Source organism: Eubalaena glacialis, chromosome 12, assembly GCF_028564815.1.
Source record: "Eubalaena glacialis isolate mEubGla1 chromosome 12, mEubGla1.1.hap2.+ XY, whole genome shotgun sequence".
In the NCBI taxonomy this organism is placed as follows: Eukaryota; Metazoa; Chordata; class Mammalia; order Artiodactyla; family Balaenidae; genus Eubalaena; species Eubalaena glacialis.
The window spans coordinates 9215379-9234568 of NC_083727.1; the positions used below are offsets into that span (position 1 = coordinate 9215379).

At 41.7% G+C, this 19190-nt stretch overlaps 1 protein-coding gene across 1 annotated transcript in view; it reads right to left on the reverse strand.

Annotated features, from left to right (window-relative positions):
* Positions 1 to 14081, reverse strand: part of TULP4 (TUB like protein 4) — a 169085-nt gene extending 155004 nt beyond the window's left edge. The window contains exon 1 of the mRNA XM_061207381.1: positions 13273 to 14081. Coding sequence (XP_061063364.1) covers positions 13273 to 13524 — 252 coding nt within the window. The 5' untranslated portion in view covers positions 13525 to 14081. The remainder of the gene's footprint in view (positions 1 to 13272) is intronic.
* Between the last annotated feature and the right edge of the window lie 5109 nt (positions 14082 to 19190).

Below are 19190 nucleotides of genomic sequence, written 5' to 3' on the forward strand. Positions count from 1 at the left end.
GCAGACAGTCGGGAAGCAAGTCTGTTGTATCCCTCCTCTCACACACATGGTGCTTTGGCTGTGTGATAATTCACGAAAGGAGAAAACAAGTACAGAATTTTAAAGTCAAATAAGATTTTCTCTTTGACTTGTGAATTATAATTGGCCAATCTCTAGCAGCTGCCTCTTAGAAACTGTATTTTCTAAATGTTAATAGGCCCCAAGTTAGCAATAAATATGAACATATAGTGGAAAAAAAAAGGAATATAGACAGTACGTTAAAGCATCGAATCAATGTTATCAATAAATCTTCTGAAGGTGATAACTGTACTATTGTGGTTATATGAGAGAATGTCCTTATTCTTAGTATTTATACACTGAAGTATATATATCAGGGTAAAAAAAATCAAGAAATATATTCTCAAATGGTTTGGGAGGGGAAATACACACACACACACACAAGCAAGCACAAGTTAACAACAGGTCAATCTGTGGAGAGACTGAGTGTTTAACTTTCTTGCAACTTTTATGTATGTTTGAAATTATTTCCAAATAAAAAGGTTTTAGGACCTTGGACAACAGGCCTTTTAAGTCATACATTAATAAGCTCTCTGGGGTAAGCATGCAGCTCTGCCATAATCCTCAAAAAAGAAGCAGAATTGTCCAAAACGACACAGTTCAATATGGTAGGCATGAGCCACATGTGGCAATTGAGCACTTGAGATGTGGCTAATTCAAATTGAGACGTGCCAACTTTCAAGGACTTAATATGAAAGAGAATATAAATTATCCCATTAAGAGTTTTTATACTGATTACATATTGAAATGATATTTTAGACATATTGGGTTACATAAAATATATTATTAAAATAAATTTCACCTTTTTACTTTATAAGGTAGCTAGTAGAAAATTTTAAATTACACATGTAGCTCATATTGTATTTCTCTTACAATGCTGATCTAAAATATAATAATACCTTTTTTTGAAAAGAGGTGTTTGTTGATCTCTTAAACAAGTATTTCATTACTAGAGAAAAATGTCAAAGAACATTACAGATTCTGACTCCCCTAAAGTGATTTCAATCTTGGAAATAAAGTAGATAATTAGGCTTTTTTAAGGCATAATTAAGGGAAAAGAAAAATTTAAGGCCTAGGAGACAAGAAAGAGCTCTCTGGTCATGTTGTTTAAGTAATTGCCTGATTAGCCACAAATCCCATCTGTAGCAAATTTCCTGAAGAGGGGGAAAAAATAAAATCTAAACTCATGAAAATACCAAGCGAATGGGAAGACAATAGATGGTTTTCACACTTCTGTTTTCAAACTCTGTATGAATAACATCAACTTCCCAAATCCTAAACATTAACTTACAGTATCTTATAAACAAAGCCTTTAAACAGTTACTTCTGCTACCAAGGAGTTTATGAAATAAACTTGACTGACAACAATGTTATTTCCAACGTTACTTATTTTTCCGTTTTAAGGTTCTGACTGACAAACTCTTCCTTAACTCTAAAGGTTTAAGGACATAAAGAGGAGAACTGAGCGAAGACAGACAAAACTGGTTTTTGTTTGAAACACTATTTTAGGGATTATACACAGGGAGGAGAAAGGAAGGTTGGGCACGAGCTTAAACAGGATTATTTCAGGATAACGAAAGGTCCCTGGGACAGAGACAATTTCCTCTGTATTTTAGTTATCCAAATCTAACTAGGCCAAGTGGAGAAAACAACAAATGTCAGTAAGAATTCTATACAACAGCAACAATGAGGGAGAGAAACCAAACGTAGGTTGCCAGAAGGTACGATAAGAACACCCAGCATATAGTCTTGGGCAACGTGCATAGGTGTGTTTGTTTTGGAAGTTCGGAGTCAAGCATGTGGACGGAACCAATTAGAATCACCAAACTGTCTCACAGCACAGGATCCCGGGCTCTCTCTCCTGACCCACACTCTCCCCACCCACCCCAGACCATATCCCAGAGAGATGATTTCGATCAACTCTAGACAAAAATCTCCTACTAGAATACAATGCCCGCTGCCAGCGCACATGGATCCATTTCTGCGTTATGTCTAACAGCCTCCCTGCTGAAGGATCAACAGATGCGCCATGCACCCCCGAGGCCCCGAGTCAGGCCCCGTGGACTCAGACAGAAGCTGACAGCATGAATGAGCTCTGCTTAAGACGAAGTCAAGAGTGCCTTGCAGATAAGGAACCAACACAGATGAGGCGCCCATAGTCCCAGAATCCTAAACCTATAATAAAACTACTGGCACGAGCCCAGCCTCCCTCCCAGCTGGGACACCTCCCATCCTGCTCCTAACCCCTCACCTGCTTCCCACCTCACATTCCATCCCCGTATTTTGCCATCATGAGGCCAACTCATGCAGTCTCAGCAAAGAGGCCATGGCTCCACTGTTCTAGATTCAGAGGGAAATGCAGATGGGTAAAACACCCGAGGATGACAGTGAGTCTAACAAGAATTAAACAAGAGCTAAGACTTAATGAGCTCTTCTATGTGCATTGTCTGTGGGTCACATCTTTTAGTCACCACAACCACTTTAGGTGGCAGGTGTTATGCTCCCTTAGAGATAATGCAACCACAGCACACAGACGGTAAGTACTTGTCCCAAATCACACAGAAAGGGGGTCAACTCAAACCCAAGCAGTCTGGCTCAAGAATCCATAGGTTCAGCTATTAATAAATCATGAACACAGATTCCACAGTTCAGGAAATATTTCTTTGCCCAGGACTTCAGTAACAATCTCATTCTCATTTGCTCTCATTTTGACATCATGAAGCTTGAAGCTGCTTCCCTAGGAGGCTACTACCAAAAAAATTATTGTCCTGTACCCACATCCCTCTCTCACTCTCTCTAGCAAAAATACACCCAAAAGATAGCTTGCCATGAGTCTAAAGTACTTTCAGATATGATCATTTATTTTTATTAAGAGAAAAAAATTAGACAAACCAAATTGCTAAAGGAAAAAAATGAACAATGCCATTATTTTGACAAGTTCTATTTTCTTAATAAAATATAATTCTATTATATTCTGGGTTTTGTTTAGGGAAAATAAATCTGCATTTAATGCCTTTAAGAATCTTTAAAAAATATCTTAACAGGAGATTTCAGATTTAAGATGTCAAAATAAAGATGATCCTAATCCATCTCTTAGAAATCACCTCAAAACAAGGAGCATGAAAACACACACAAAAGCCATCTTCAAGGTGCCCTGACCGCAGCATATGAAGACAGAAAATGGATAAGGAATGTGGCAACTGGCTTCACAAAACAGAGGAAGGCCAAACAGGGTCCCTGCAGAGAGGTGCCTGGGAGAAGGAAGCCCGGAAAGGCTCAGGAATGAGGCTCAGGGACTGCGAGAGGTGCAGGCGGGGCTGAAGCCAGAGGGCCAGGGTGAGCACGTTAGCCCAGGCACCCACGCAGCCAGATGACGCTCCCGTCCCCGGAGCCGTCAGAGACGTCGCCAGGCAATTCTCACCGCAGCGTCAGAGCCTGAAGGCTTAATCCCCTGGCAGAGTGAGCCACAGAAAGCGGTCTCGGGGACACTGGGCACAGAGAAGACAATAACGAGGCCTGAAAACCGGGGCATTTTCCGAGAGGTTCAGAGTGTGGAACCTATCTTCCCCTATCCCTAGTAGCTTCTATTCTAGATTCTGTCTCTCTGAATTTAGCCATTGGAGGTAACTCCAATAAATGGAATCATATAATAATAATTTTTAAAAAGTGTGTGGAATCTGAGGGGCTCCAGGCTCAGTCTCAGCTCCATCAATTAGCAAAGGTGCAAGCTGCTCAACATCTCGGCACCTCAGTTTCCTCATCTATAAGATGATGATAATAAATAGGTTCAAAGTCCTAGAGCTGATGCCAGGATTAAACAAGGTAAAGCTCTTACAATGGGGCCAGTGCACAGCAAGCACTCAATAAATATTAGCTCCTCCTCCTGCCCCTTTTACTTCTACTATCACTACCTCTCCCCCAGCACACACACGCACGCACACACACACACACCCCCCTCCTCAGGCTCTCAGGATGCTGACAGCAGGAGTAAATTCACAGGCATGCAACCGCAAGGGCCTATGTAGAGAAACTGAACAACCCCAGTGAATATGCTTGGCTGCTGACATTTGGCAGTCAGCAACAAAACAGTTGATTCTCCCCCAGATTATTCCACGATAAAGCCCATCAGCTGAAATACCCGCCCCCCCACCCCCCGCCCATACACACAGAGGTGACAAAAAGCTTTCTAATACATTACTTTTAAACATCATCATGAAATTTCAGAATATCTGGGATAATGAGCAGATGTCAGTTTTTTTTAAAGGCCACATATAACTGACTTGGAATAATAATATAATAATAGCCAATTTTACCAAGTCCTCATGATGTACTAGGCACTGTTGTAAACGCTTTACATACAGTAACTCATTTAATCCTTACAACAAACACATTTCACAAATGAGAAGATTATGGTACGAAGAAATTAAACAATACCCTTAAAGTCACAACACTACTGAGTGATAAGCTGGGACTCAAACTGAGTCCAGCGTCAGGGCCTGAACTCTTAACTATTACGCTTCTCAGTAATAACTCTGCAAGTTTGAAGACTATGGGAAAACACGCCTTCAAAATTCTGAAGGAACCAACCTAGAAATATATACCTAGCCAAACTATGAATCAAGAGTAAAGGCAAAATTGAGGTATTTTCAGACATACAAGTCTTAAAATTTATGATTTACGAATTCTGTCTTAGGAAATTCTGACCTAAAGATCCAGAAACATGCCTATTTCTGCCTCTTTGCTAGAACAGTTCTCTGTTCAAAATAAGAATTCATAAGACACATTTAAAAGAGCTGCTTCTCAAATACCCTCAGTATGTAAGTGGCTACACTCCCGTCTCACTCATAACCCTGTTTCTCTGCTCATCATGGTTCACCTTCTCTTGAAGCAGTGTCTTACAGAAGGAAAAACACACACGCATGAATTCAAATCCCAGATCTGTCATTGCCATCATCTAGCTCTATACTTCGGACAACTTCCATAACATCTCTGATCCTCAGGTTCTTCAACTGTATACCAGGGATAATAAAACAAAGCTGTAGAGAGTTGTTCTGAGGGTTAAACAAAACAGTGGACATAAAGCACATAAAAAATTGTGGCCATATAATATGTGGCAACTGTCATCAGCAGTAGCAACACTATTTCCTTGCAAACCATATCCATTCTCTGACACGCAGGTCATCTGGGCAGGAATGGCTCTTCTTTCATCACTGTGGAGCCAAAGTCCAGCAGTCTCCAGCCTAGCGTGGCCCCTCAAGTATTTATAGAACCCAAAATGAGTAAGTAAATACAGTATGAAATACTTTAACATCACCATTTATATACACGGCATTCACTATTTTCAGAGTCCTTTCAAAGGCAGGGAGGAAAGACAACAGACTTGACACAGATATTAGCAGTACTCTGTGGAAATTTACTTTCCTGTATCTGAATGTTCAACTTCTTAATTGCTAAGAATATAGTTGGCTTCACAGGATTCTACTGTTCGGTGTGCTGCAATAGCTTACAGTATGATTGCAGATCAGGAGAACTATATAAAATCATGAGTTTAATTATGGAAATGAAAATTAATAGAAACTTATGTGATTAGGCTAGTAAAATGTTCTTCAAAAAAAAAACAAAAGTCCTTTCAAAAATATACTCTCATAGATTCTCACGATAACTCTGAAAGAAAGAAATTACTATTTCAACTTAACCATGAGTAAACTAAGGACATGAACAGTTTGGACACACCAGCTAGTTAAGTGGTAGAGCTAGAACTTCTTGGAATAGAGATACAGAAAAACAGCAACAGAGCAGGGAACGGACAGGCCATCACCACAGGAAGTAAATCACCATCCTCCCTTCCATCTTTCACTGTGATACCATAGTGGGTGACCACAAATCTACCAAAAGTCACTTTTTATGAAGAATTTAGAAGGAAGATAAAAGATTCCCTGTGTCTTCTCACTGGCTTTAATCCAAAATTTGTCAAATTTGCTCTCTGGAATCAGTGTATGACCCTTAAATATGTTGAATCCTGTACAAATGTTTATAAATCAAAAGCAGTTTTCAAATCTCTTTTAAGAAAGCTGACCATCACCATGCACAGTGATGCAAAAACAAGCCCGGGTTTGGCAATCCACCCAGAGCCCTGGGGCTTCTAGAAAGGAGGGTGAACCAGACACACCACGGAGCATAACAGAAACCTGAGATTCAACTACAAGGGGAGATCATTCTTATAATCCAGAAATGCTCATTCTTTTCAGAATTGTGACCTATTTCCTACAGTATTTTTAGGAAAGAGAGAAGAAAACTAAAGTACATCAGATATAAATTAGAATACTTTAACAATACTTGAGAAACTAAATATACTCTGGTAAGCGGAGCCCTCCACAATGGGTTAACAACAGAGTTTAAGTCAAAAGATCTGTGAGTAGGGTTGTACAGCATGGTGTGAAGGAGAGAGGAAGGCATGTTTCAGACACCACTTGGAAGTCGAATACAGTGGGAGGCCTTCCTGATAACTGGATCTGGGAAAAAGGAAAGGGCAGGAAGGTTGCTGCACTGTATGTGTGACTCACTGGCCAGTCATGGGGCCATCTCCTGAGACGGAGAAGACAGATGGAGGCTAAAGGGGCAGTGGGAAAAGGAGTTCTCTCTTAGAGGACCTACAGTTTGAGAAGCCTAGTGACTGATGTCCAATTCTGTATCTCATATAACAAACCGAAGAACGGAATCTGGAACTAGAAGGTGATGGCAGGTGGAAGATATAAATTCGGAAATCATCAGCATATAGGTAGATTTAGCACCAACTTGGAGAGATTATCTAGAAACAGATGCATGCCTGGGGCCTTCCAACATTTATTAACAATGAGGTGAAAATAGGCAGAGCCAGCAAAAAGGGTGGAAAGTAGAGGCCAGATAGGTAAGAGGAAAATCAGGAGAGCCTGATGTCCCGGAAAGCAAGAGAAAATAACGTTTCAACTCCACTGAATGCTTCCAAGACAGCAAGTGCAATAAAGTGGCCTACGGGTTTAGCAACGTGGGGTCATTGGGAATGTGACCATCTCAGTGGAGTGGTGGGAAAAGAAGCCCCACTGAAGTGGGCTAACAAGTTAAAGGAAATCAAAATAAACGAATGACATTTTAAATAGTAGGAGGTGAGGAAGTTAAGACACGAGAACAGACAATCTTCACTAAGTTTACCAATCTACACAAGCAGGTAACTGTAACAAGGCATTACCAGGGCAAGCACAGAAGTCTGTTCGGTGTACAGTGTACAGCCTGGGGTGGGGAGTGGGCGGAGGCAGAGGGTCAGAAAAAGCTTCTCAGAGAAGAAGTAAGCAGATCCAAGAATCCAGGAGACACCATTCCTACAGTGGATGTGTCCCTGTAATGAAACAAATTCCACCAAACACGCATGAATGCCTGTCCGCACTTAAGGGAAGAAAATCTCATTAAATGAAGAATCAGTGACTAACCTGTATGTCATCAATAATAACCGTAATAAATTGTTTTCTACAAGAAAAACATTCCCAAGTTTTTCAGCTGTGAAACAGCAGATCACGAGATCTGATGTGCGCAGTTTGGTCATCCCATGGCCAGAAGACAGTAAAATCCTGCGACAGTTCTTGACTAGAGTTTTTAGGGTATGTCAGGGTGGGGGCAGGGGAACTTGGCTCCTCGAGTGGAAGGGCAGTGAAGATAAGGTAACTAAGCAATGGACAGAGATGACTTAAACGTCAGCCCTCCCGAAAATGAAAAAACATAAAACTCTTCAGAGGTTGCTTTTCACGATTCCCTTAAAGGAAGATACAGGCTCATAATCATGTACTCAAAATCCTTGCAGCTAGGTAAGTTCTGAAGTTCAGAGTTTTTGAAATTTTAGGTCTGAAAACAGGAGACACCATCAATATATAACACCCCCAGCAGGGTCTGGGCAGCACCCATAATAAAACATAAATATTTCTGCAGCTGACATGATAGAATGATGACAAAAATAGCCTCACATCAGTTCATGTCTTGCCATTAAATGAGTCATGCAAAAACTTTCCATTTTCAGAGCCCTTAGATTTCACAACTGTGGATAAGGGACCGAGAACTTACACCTAACACAAGCTTTAAGAAAATAAAGGTACATTGAAGGAGAATGGCAGAGCTCTGGGATCCCATTCCAGCTCTCCTCCATACGAGCTGTATGAACCTAGGCAAACCAGTTAGCATCCACAAACCTTAGCTTTCTGACCTGTAAAATGGGAATAATGATATCTATCCCTAAGTCTACTGTGAAAACCTGGTACTATGTCTGGCCCTTAGCAGTAGGATGACTAAACATCCCAGTTTGCCTGTGACTTTTCCAGTTTTAGCACTGACAATCACACATGCTGGGAAACCAGGATGGCTGGTCACCCTACTTGGCAGGCACTCAATAAATAGGAACTATTCTAATATTAAGAATAGAAATTAGCACAGGAAACGATTACAATATCATGTAATAAACCATAATGGAAAATATATGAAAAAGTATGTATGCATATATAACTGAATCACTTTGCTGTACATCAAAAACTAACACAACATTGTAAATCAACTATACTTCAATTAAAAAAAAAGAACAGAAATTAAAAGTAAAAATACAAAATGGAAAAATCACATGAAATAGTTTCAGTAGTGAAATATCCATGTCACTAGGAATTATAATCACCTCTTTTGTGGTAGGCACAGTTCTAAAACAGCAGTCCCTGGTGTGCACACCCTATACGATTCCCTCACCTGGAGTGTGGGCAGGTCTGACCTAATCAGATGTGCCCTTTTTCAGAGATGGAAAGTCAGACTCAAAGCTACAGCAGATGCTCTCCTGCTGGCCTTTAAGATGTAAATGGCCATGTTGTGGAGAGGGCCATGTGGCAGGAGTGGTGGGCAGCCTCTAGGAGCTGAGGGCCTCAGTCCTACAACCGCAAGGAACTGATTTCTGCCAACAACCTGAACGCGTCTGAGGGGTACCCCAGCTTCAGAGGAGCTCACAGTCCCTGATGCCACCATGAGACCCCATGCAGAGGACCCAGCCCGGACTTCAGACCTACAGAACTGTGAGATAAGAAGTGGGTGTTGTGAGCCACCAAGTCCATGGTGATTTGTTACACAGCATTAGAAAAATATCTCTTATCCCAAGGATGCAAGGATTCTTCAGTATTCGCAAATCAATCAATGTGATACACCACACTAACAAATTAAGGAATAAAAACCATATGATCATCTCAATAGATGCAGAAAAAGCTTCTGACAAAATTCAACACCCATTTATGGTAAAAACTCTCCAGAAAATGGGCATAGAGGGAACCTACCTCAACATAATAAAGGCCATATACGACAAACCCACAACAAGCATCATACTCAACGGTGAAAAACGAAAAGCATTTCCACTAAGATCAGGAACAAGACAAGGATGTCCACTCTAACCACTATTACTCAACATAGTTTTGGAAGTCCTAGCCATGGCAATCAGAGAAGGAAAAGAAATAAAAGGAATACGAACTGGAAAGGAAGAAGGAAAACTGTCACTATTTGCTGATGACATGATACTATACATAGAAAATCCTAAAGATGCCACCAGAAAACTACTAGAATTAATCAGTGAATTTGGTAAGGTCGCAGGATACAAAATTAATGCACAGAAATCTCTGGCATTCCTATACACCAACAACAAAAAATCAGAAAGAGAAATTAAGGAAACACTCCCATTTACCATCGTAACAAAAAGAATAAAATACCTAGGAACAAACCTGCCTAAGGGGGTGAAAGACTTGCACTCAGAAAACTATAAAACACTGATGAAAGAAATCAAAGATGACATAAACAGATGGAGAAATATACCATGTTCTTGGATTGGAAGAATCAATACTGTGAAAATGACTATCTTACCCAAAGCAATCTACAGATTGAATGCAATCCCTATTAAACTACCAACGGCATTCTTCACAGAATTAGAACAAAACATTTTACAATGCGGATGGAAACACAAAAGACCCCGAACAGCCAAAGCAATCTTGAGAAAGAAAAACGGAGTTGGAGGAATCAGCCTCCCCAACTTCAAACTGTATCACAAAGCTACAGTAATCAAGACAGTATGGTACTGGCACAAAAACAGAAATATAGATCAATGGTACAGGATAGAAAGCCCAGAGAGAAACCCATGCACGTATGGGCACCTAATTCACGACATGGGACAATGGAGAAAAGACAGCCTCTTCAATAAGTGGTGCTGGGAAAACTGGACAGCTACATGTAAAAAAATGAAATTAGAACACTCCCTAACACCATACACAAAAATAAACTCCAAATGGATTAAAGGTTTAAATGTAAGACCAGACACTATAAAACTCTTAGAGGAAAACATAGGAAAAACACTCTTTGACATAAACCACAGCAAGATCTTTTTTGACCTATCTCCTACAGTAATGGAAATAAAAACAAAAATAAACAAATGGGACTTAATTAAACTTAAAAGCTTTTGCAAAGCAAAGGAAACCATAAACAAGACAAAAAGACAATCCTCAGAATGGGAGAAAAGATTTGCAAATGAAACAACAGACAAAGGATTAATCTCCAAAATATACAAACGGCTCATGCAGTTCAATATCAAAAAAACAAACAATCCAGTTAAAAAATGGGCAGAAGACCTAAACAGACATTTCACCAAGGAAGACATACCGATGGCCAAGAGACACATGAAAAGATGCTCAACATCACTAATCATTAGAGAAATGCAAATCAAAACTACAATGAGGTATCACCTCACGCCGGTCAGAATGGCCATTATCAAAGAAGCTAGAAACAATAAATGCTGGAGAGGGTGTGGAGAAAAGGGAACCCTCTTGCACTGTTGGTGGGAATGTAAATTGATACAGCCACTATGGAGAACAGCATGGAGGTTCCTTAAAAAACTAAAAATAGAACTAGCATATGACCCAGCAATCCCACTACTGGGCATATATCCTGAGAAAACCATAATTCACAAAGAGTCACGTATCACAATGTTCATTGAAGCACTATTTCCAATAGCCAGGACATGGAAGCAACCTAAGTGTCCATAGACAGATGAATGGATAAAGAAGATGTGGCACATATATACAATGGAATATTACTCAGCCATAAAAAGAAACGAAATAGAGTTATTTGTAGTGAGGTGGATGGACCCAGAGTCTGTCATACAGAGTGAAGTAAGTCAGAAAGAGAAAAACAAATACCGTATGCTAACGCAGATATATGGAATCTAAAAAAAAAAAAAAAAAAATGGTACTGATGAACCTAGTTGCAGGGCAGGAATAAAGAGGCAGACATAGAAAATGGACTTGAGGACATGGGGTCGTGGGGGGGGAAGCTGGTGCGAAGTGAGAGTGGCATGGACATATACACACTACCGAATGTAACATAGTTGGCTGGTGGGAAGCAGCAGCATAGCACAGGGAGGTCAGCTCGGTGCTTTGCAATGACCTAGAGGGGTGGGATAGGGAGGATGAGAGGGAAGCTCAAGAGGGAGGGGATATGGGGATATATGTATGCATATGGCTGATTCACTTTGGTGTGCAACAGAAACTAACACAGTATCGTGAAGCAATTATACTCCAACAAAGATCTATTAAAAAAAAAAAGAAAAAGAAAAATATGTCTTTTAAGAGAGCATCCAGTTCAAAATTACAGGGGTGTGTGTGTGTGTGTGTGTGTGTGTGTGTGTGTGTAGTAAGGACAGAACAATCTGTAAACCGAAATTCCTTGCATAAAACTACCTTTTTTAATATGAAAAGTTCAAATCCAAAAGAAGTTTCTTACACAACTGAAACTTTTCATACATTGATGGTAGGGGTATCAAACGGCACAATCACTTTGGAAAACTGTTCCTGGCAATTCCTGTTAAACCTAAATGCATGCCCACTCTGCAACCTGGAAACCTGTCATGAGTGCACAGATCCACAAGAAGGCACGCACACGAATGTTCGGAGCAGGTTTCACCAAAACAGCGAGAAACTGGAAGCATTCCAAATGCCCACCATTTGAAGAATGGAGGAATGGAAAAACAGTGGTGTCCTCCTTCAGTGGAAAACTAGCATCAGTTAAAAAGAACAAACTAACAGCACACACGACAGGGATGAATCTCACAGACACAATGTTGAGTGAAAGAAGCCAGACACAAAGAGAATAAAATGAATGATTCCACTCACATGAAGTTCAAGCACAGGCACAACTGATCTGTGATGACAGAGCCAGAGTCTGGGTCACCTCTCAGTGGGGTGTAGGACCTGGGAAGGGGCAGCAGGTACCTGTGAGAGGTCCTGGAAATGTTCTACACCCTGATCTGGGGGAAGGTTACATGGGTGACTGCGTATGTAAATAATCTCTGAGACGTATGTATGCGTAAGGTTAATGCACTTTACTGTATGCTACCCTTCAAAAATATTCTTCCCCTTTACAACGACTAACCAAAAACCATCTAGTGACAATTTAAGGTGGATTCCTCATAAGAAACTAGTGAACAGTGAAGCACAAATATGGTTAGCACGCTACGCAAGTACACCTCTTCTTGTAAACCCACTGCTCACTAAATGCTGGTTGAAGGCATTTCAAAGATAATGACCATGGTTATGTTTCAGAAGCCCAGAGGAATCTATACGCGTGTATACACAGCATAATGTCCTCAACAGAATATACCCCATAGATGTGAAAAACCATGGCTCTTGTCCAATTACTCCTTTCACCTCTGTCCAATTAATTCCTTTGTTTACCTCCCAGTACAAGAATACAAGCTAGGTGTTACACCATCACAAAGCATGCAGATGTGAACTGTGCACGGCCAAGACAGCACCACTTCCATGGCCTGCACTGCCCGTCTGACACTGGGGCAGTGACTCTTTGCCATGGATACAGGCGACCATAAAGGCTCAGAGCGTGACAGGCAGGTTAGGATCGTCTCATCCAACCTCACACCTCGTCAGAAAGCCACCCTGGTGTCCCTGCCAGGGGACAGCCCACCCACCGCAGGGAAAGGAGGACGAGGGACGCCGGAGAGGTGACACAGCCCGCCGGGAACTGTGTCTCCCACCGGGACACACACACAAGACAGGGTTCACGTTTGAAAAGTCTCCCTCGGCAGCAAGTCTGAGAAACTGGAATCCATGCGGGACGGGCTCAAATCCACTGCTAGTGACCAGACCAAAAGTGAAGCAGAAGCCCGCTCACCTCGCTATTGTGGCCCCGAAGGTTGAAGTTGATTCTCTGCGGAGTGTTCCTGTCCCGGCGGCAGTGGCTGGAGGTGAAGGTCACGCCAACAACGCCGCGCCCGTTGCCCGTGGCCAGCCAGCCCTCCTCGTAGTAGCGCCTCCTGCACACGGGCTTCTCCTTCTCGCTCTTGGGGACGCGGCCCTTCCAGGACAGGCAGAGGATGTTGGAGTCGCTGCACAGGACAGGCCCGTGCTCCACCGCTGCATACATACTTTTTTCTGAAGAACCGTTTTACTTAAAAAGTAATGCTGAATGCCGAAAAATTGCTTTAACTGACAGATCGATGTTATTTTTGTGGTTGGCTTGCGCTGTTTTCCCTGACCCCCTTTTAAGACTGACCCGGTTCTAATTAGAAGGTCAGTATTTTATAAAGATCCACCAAATGCATAGTGAAAAAATTCCTCTATAAAAGATGACGGCAGTCTGCTAAGAAAAGGTAATACTTAAAAACAACGTGGGGTCCATTTTTATTTTCAAGTTCTCAGAGGAAGAGAGGGCTGACCCTTTGGAGAAAGAGCATCGTTAACAAGTGGTGATAAAGAAACTGAGTGTTCTTCTTTTCACTCAACTTGGTTCTTCTTATTCAGCCTGAGATTCCAGTTTAGTGTAATGCGATTCCAGAGACAAAGGGCTGCAAATACATAGATTTCAAGTAACTTAAGGCTTTAAGAATCCCTCGAGCTGGAATCTTCTCTTCAAAAGCTCAGATGCAGAGACAGAACACATGGGGATCATCTTCCTTCTGAAGCCACCCTCTGGCTTGTTTTCTCAACTAGACAAATCTCTGCTGCTAAAGCTGAAAAAGATTGCATAAAGGGAAAAAAAGGCACACAAACCGTGCAAAACAGACCAGAGTTTGTGCAGACAGCAGTCCAAATTTTAGGAGAAAAAAGGACTCTTTCCCCACTGTTCAGAACCAGAAACTTCCAACTTCAGAGCCCAGCCTGGCCTCCCAGCAGGTGGCTGTGTCCCCGGGGAGGGCCCCTCTGCAGGCTGACGCACCCCTCGGTGCCATAGAGATGGGCGAGAAAGCCCCTTCCCTCAGCAGAGCCAGAAGGCTCTAAAGCTCTCACGGGAGGGAGTCCAAGTGTGGGCCCCCAGCGAATCCTAAATACTCCTGCTGGCAAACGGGAGCCAAGCTGGGCTGCAGGCTGTGTCTCCTCCCTTCCTACCCTAGTCACTTCTCCCCTTTCCGCTCGTAAAGATTACGTACTTTTCCATCTTGAAGGAAAAAAACTAATCTTAGAATTAAGTCCATCAAGTAGCCTTCCTCTTATATACAAAGATTCCTGGACTCAACACAGAAGAGAATCCCTTAAAACGGAAACACAGGTGAGAGTCAGCTTCTTCCCCACTGTCTCCCTACGGAGTGACCACGTTCGGCTGATGGGCACTTTCCTGATCACCTCCAGAGACCGTCTCCAAACGCCACGTGTACAGTCCAAGGAAAGAAGCTTTACTCTGATGCTCCTTGATAATTATTTTGTAATTATCAGTTTCAACTGCTACCTTAAGGTATTATCCTATAGGTATAGGAAAGGAAAAGGGAAGTAATAAATTAAAATTTCTGGAATACAGTTAACTGAAAAAAGGCAAAGGAATCAGTTCACTGTTCAAACTTGTCCCATCATACCCTAACTGGCTTTCCTCCAGTCATAACCACACAGTAAGAGCCACTCTTCAGTCCAGAATTTTCACCTCTGTCCAAATCACCAGACCCACTGAAAAATAAAGTGCAAAAAGCACTGCATGCTCCCATCTGCAATGCTTGAAATCACACTTCTCCCTCAGTCACCTTCTCACTTAGTTCCTTCTTTAAACTGGAGAGGTATTTTTGAGGCTTGATCTGTGCAAGTTTTTTTTTTCTTCTTTTTGCAAACCTTCTTTACCCGTGAAGACCATACGGAAAACTGGCCATTAGTGATGTATTTTTCCCCCCGGGCTCCCAAGCCCAGTGGCGTCAAGTTGCTCCATCTGATTCTTAAATTAATTTTCATCAGTTGTAGAGCTCTTCAAGTGCACACAAGAACGAGCCTGCCTTCTCGTGTAAATGTGTACGTACAGAAAGAAGGTTTCAAATATACATAGACATACACTCTTCAACTGGCACACAAAACGTCTGTTTTCCCAGTCGTTTCAGGAACCATGGGATTAATCACAGCTTGAAGGCCCTGGAGTCTTACAAATCTGTAAAACAAAATAGGACATAAAAAAAAGAACTTTAAAATATTGAAGAATAAAATGGTTCTAATACACCTTTTTGCATGAACATACGAACATGATATAATAACATAATAATCACTGTAACTGAAATCAGAGACCCATCTGGACACTTACATATATCAAATGGAGCAACTGATCGGTAAAATTTGAATAGTAAAAGGGTGCTCCTCGCCAACTTACAGACAACATGCAACATGAGGAGTCTGAGTGCCAGGTACCATTTACTAAATTTGCCAGCAGCTGTGCATAGCGAATGAAATAACACCTAAAACTGTCCTTCCTAGGACTGTGAGACCTGAAGGTGCACCTTTACCATCCAGAGGTCATCATCCTGAGTTAAGCAGGCATCTTCAAAAAGGAGACAGAAGAGACTCAGGCAAGTTATCTGAATTGATGTTTTCACTTTCAGTAAAAAATAATCCCTGAAGACACAAGGCAGCAAAGGCCTTTAACTGCCGGTAGGTCACAGTGCAAGCCACAGCTGTCTTCTGGGCTTTTACGTCGTCTACTAGCATACAGTCCTAGAGAATCTACCTCCAGCAAACCCACCCCCTCTTCCTTCCTGCTGCCTTCAGTCCAGGCCCGCATCACACCCGCAAAGACACTGGACAACTTGAGCCCTAACTTTCCCACACCACCCCACCTTCCAGAGGACCCTCAGAGCGATCTTTCTAAAATTCAAGGCTACCCCAAGAGCCTGGACTGTTCTCGCCCCGCCCAGGCAGTACCCCCGAGAGCTAGCTGAAACGGACAGCCCAGCCCCACCCCCAAATACCTGACACTGAAGGTCAAGGGCTGGGCCTCGGTATCTGCATTTCTAACCAGTGCTGGTCTGGGACCAGCTTTGAGAACCACTGGCCTACGAGATCAAGTCCCAGCAAGACCCCTAAGGATGTGATTTCCACCTGTCCTCTCCTGCCACAGCCTCCACGTCCAGCCTGTGCTGCAGCCGTCGCCCTCTGGGCACTCCCTGAACCACGTCCCCAGGTACCGAGTCCCCCCTCTCCTTCATGTCTCCACGCCTGCTGCTCCTCTGCCCAGCCAGCCCACACCCCCCTGTAACCCCCGCCGAACACCCCCTCTCCCGTGAAGCTTCCCAGAGACTCCGTACTAACCCGCGCAACAGTCTTCCTCTCGCTGCGTCCAGAGGCTGGGGGCCTACCCTCCTCGTCCCTGGCACGGAGCTTAGCACAAACAAGTTACTCAGTAAAAGTCTGTAAGAGGATGCAGGCGGGGGCAAGGCAGCAGCTACAGATAATTTCCTGGAGATACCCTAATTCAGATGAGTCACAGGACATACACTTCCTATGTGTCTAAAATCAAAACAAATTCTCTCAGGAAGCACTTGTACCCGAAGGGAAAAAGTGAAAACAAATGCTATAAAATTCAAATTATGCCATGTTCTTCCTCCTGAAATTCTAACGCCACTGTATAATACTCCCTCAGTCCCTACCCTGGCCTGGGGACAGCACCACAGAGGGGAAAAGCAAAAGCAACTTCTCAAGACCCAGCAATATATACACAGGGTTTTAAACTATTTAAGAGCATAATCCACGATTACTAAAGCACCCACATTAAACACGACAGTGTAAACCATCAGTTCCCTCACACCGTCCTGGACGGAGAGGGGTCTATAACGTCAAAATTATTCTCAAAATAAAACTAAGGCATTATTTGTCTTCTTCACCGCGTTGACAATTTCTATCAACGGTGCGAAAGCAACAGTGGGTCAAACTGCCAGCTCTGTGGCACAAATCAAGGCCCAGCACCAGCCAGCACCAGTGCTCATCAGATTTTTTAAAATGCCAGCTTCACTTAAGAATGTTCTTGGGACTTCGCTGGTGGTGCAGCAGTTAAGACTCTGCGCTCCCAATGCAGGGGGCCCAGGTTTGATCCCTGGTCAGGGAACTAGATTCTATATGCCGCAACTAAAGATCCCGCACACCGCAACTAAGACCCAGCACAGCCAAATAAATAAATAAATATTAAAAACAAAAAAAGCTCTTAATGCAGCAGTAAAAATTATTAATTTATTAAATCTCACCCCTTGAGGACATGGTTGTTTAATATTCTGTGTTTCAAACAGTAAATACACACACAGCACTTCTGCTGACTATGGCACTACAGCAGTAATCCTGAGAGAAAGCACTTGTGCTGTAGTTTAAGTTATGGGCTGAGCAAACTGCTTTTTCATGAAATGCCATGTTTACTGGAAAGAATGAATGACAAATTATGGTCATTTAGGCTTGGGTCTTTGGCAGACATTTTTCTCTAATGTGAACAAAGTGAGCTGTCACTTTAAAGAAAACAACTGATGGTATTTGTTGCTGATAATAAAAGTAGAGCTTTCAAGTTAAAATTAGAATTGTGGGAAAACCAGCATCTAACACTAGGAGCTTGATAGCTCCCCAAGATTTAAAGACACTCTGCAATCAACAGAAGGTGATATTAATAAATGTGAATTTTTGACAGTATATTTCATAGTGTGTCAATATTTGGAAGATTCGCATAATTTGCTGAAGCAATATTCTTCAAATGACCAGTGAATGATGATACCAATTATGCTTGACAGAGCCATTCAAGGTGCAAGAAAGACAAATGGATTTTAATACAACCAAGTACAAAAAAGTCACTGCTATATTTAAAATTCCACATTGCTACTAACCTTTAAGAAACTACCATTTGTTGAGTTTTAGTACAGTATCAAAGAAAAATATTCATGATTAGCTGAAAAGACTATTAAAATACTCTTCCCTTTTCCAACTACATATCTGTGTGAGGTCAGATTTTCTTCAGACATTTCAACAAAAAGAGCATCTTGTAACACTGAATGCAGAAGCATATATGGGAATTCAACTATCTTTTCAATAAGTCAGACATTAAAGATATTTTACCAAAATGTAAAATAATGCTACTTTTCTCTGTAAATTTTTTAGTCAGAAAATAGTCATTTTTCATAAAAAATATATTATTTATAACATTTATAGGTTTATTGTTTTTAAATGAATTAGTAATTTTTTTTAATTTCTCAGTTTTAATTTCTAATATGGTAAATATCAAGAGCTAACACCCACATAATCAAAAGCTCTTTTCGGACTTCAATAATTGTTGAGAATACAAAGGGGCCCTGAAACCAGAAAGGTTAAAAATCACTGACATATGCTAACTCTCCAGAATATAAGCCTTAAATAACTATTGAAATAAAGTATGCAGGATAAATTTCCATAGTAAAAGCACAGACTTTTAAAATTACAGAGTGCCATATATGCTAGACAAAATAAGGCAGATCATTTAAGGAAAAATGACATGCTCCTTTGTTATTTCTCAAATGGATAATGGATACAAAAATCTAACAACAAAAAACCACTATCATAGTCTCCTAATTACTGAAAGGCTGGTGCCTATCTTAGTGCTACCATTAATAGAAATAGGTGATGTTGGATACTTCCCTTCTGTCTTATTTTTTCATGAGGATGAGAAAATAAGGCTAACTGATTAACTAGTTTCTGAGGGAAGCTGACTGTCAAATCAACACTAGTAAAGGGGTTTGGTATAAAAAGATTAAAAAGCAACTATTCAACTGAAAGCAGGGACTCGGAACAGATATTTGCACAGCCATGTTCAAAGCAGCACTATTCACAATAGCCAAAAGG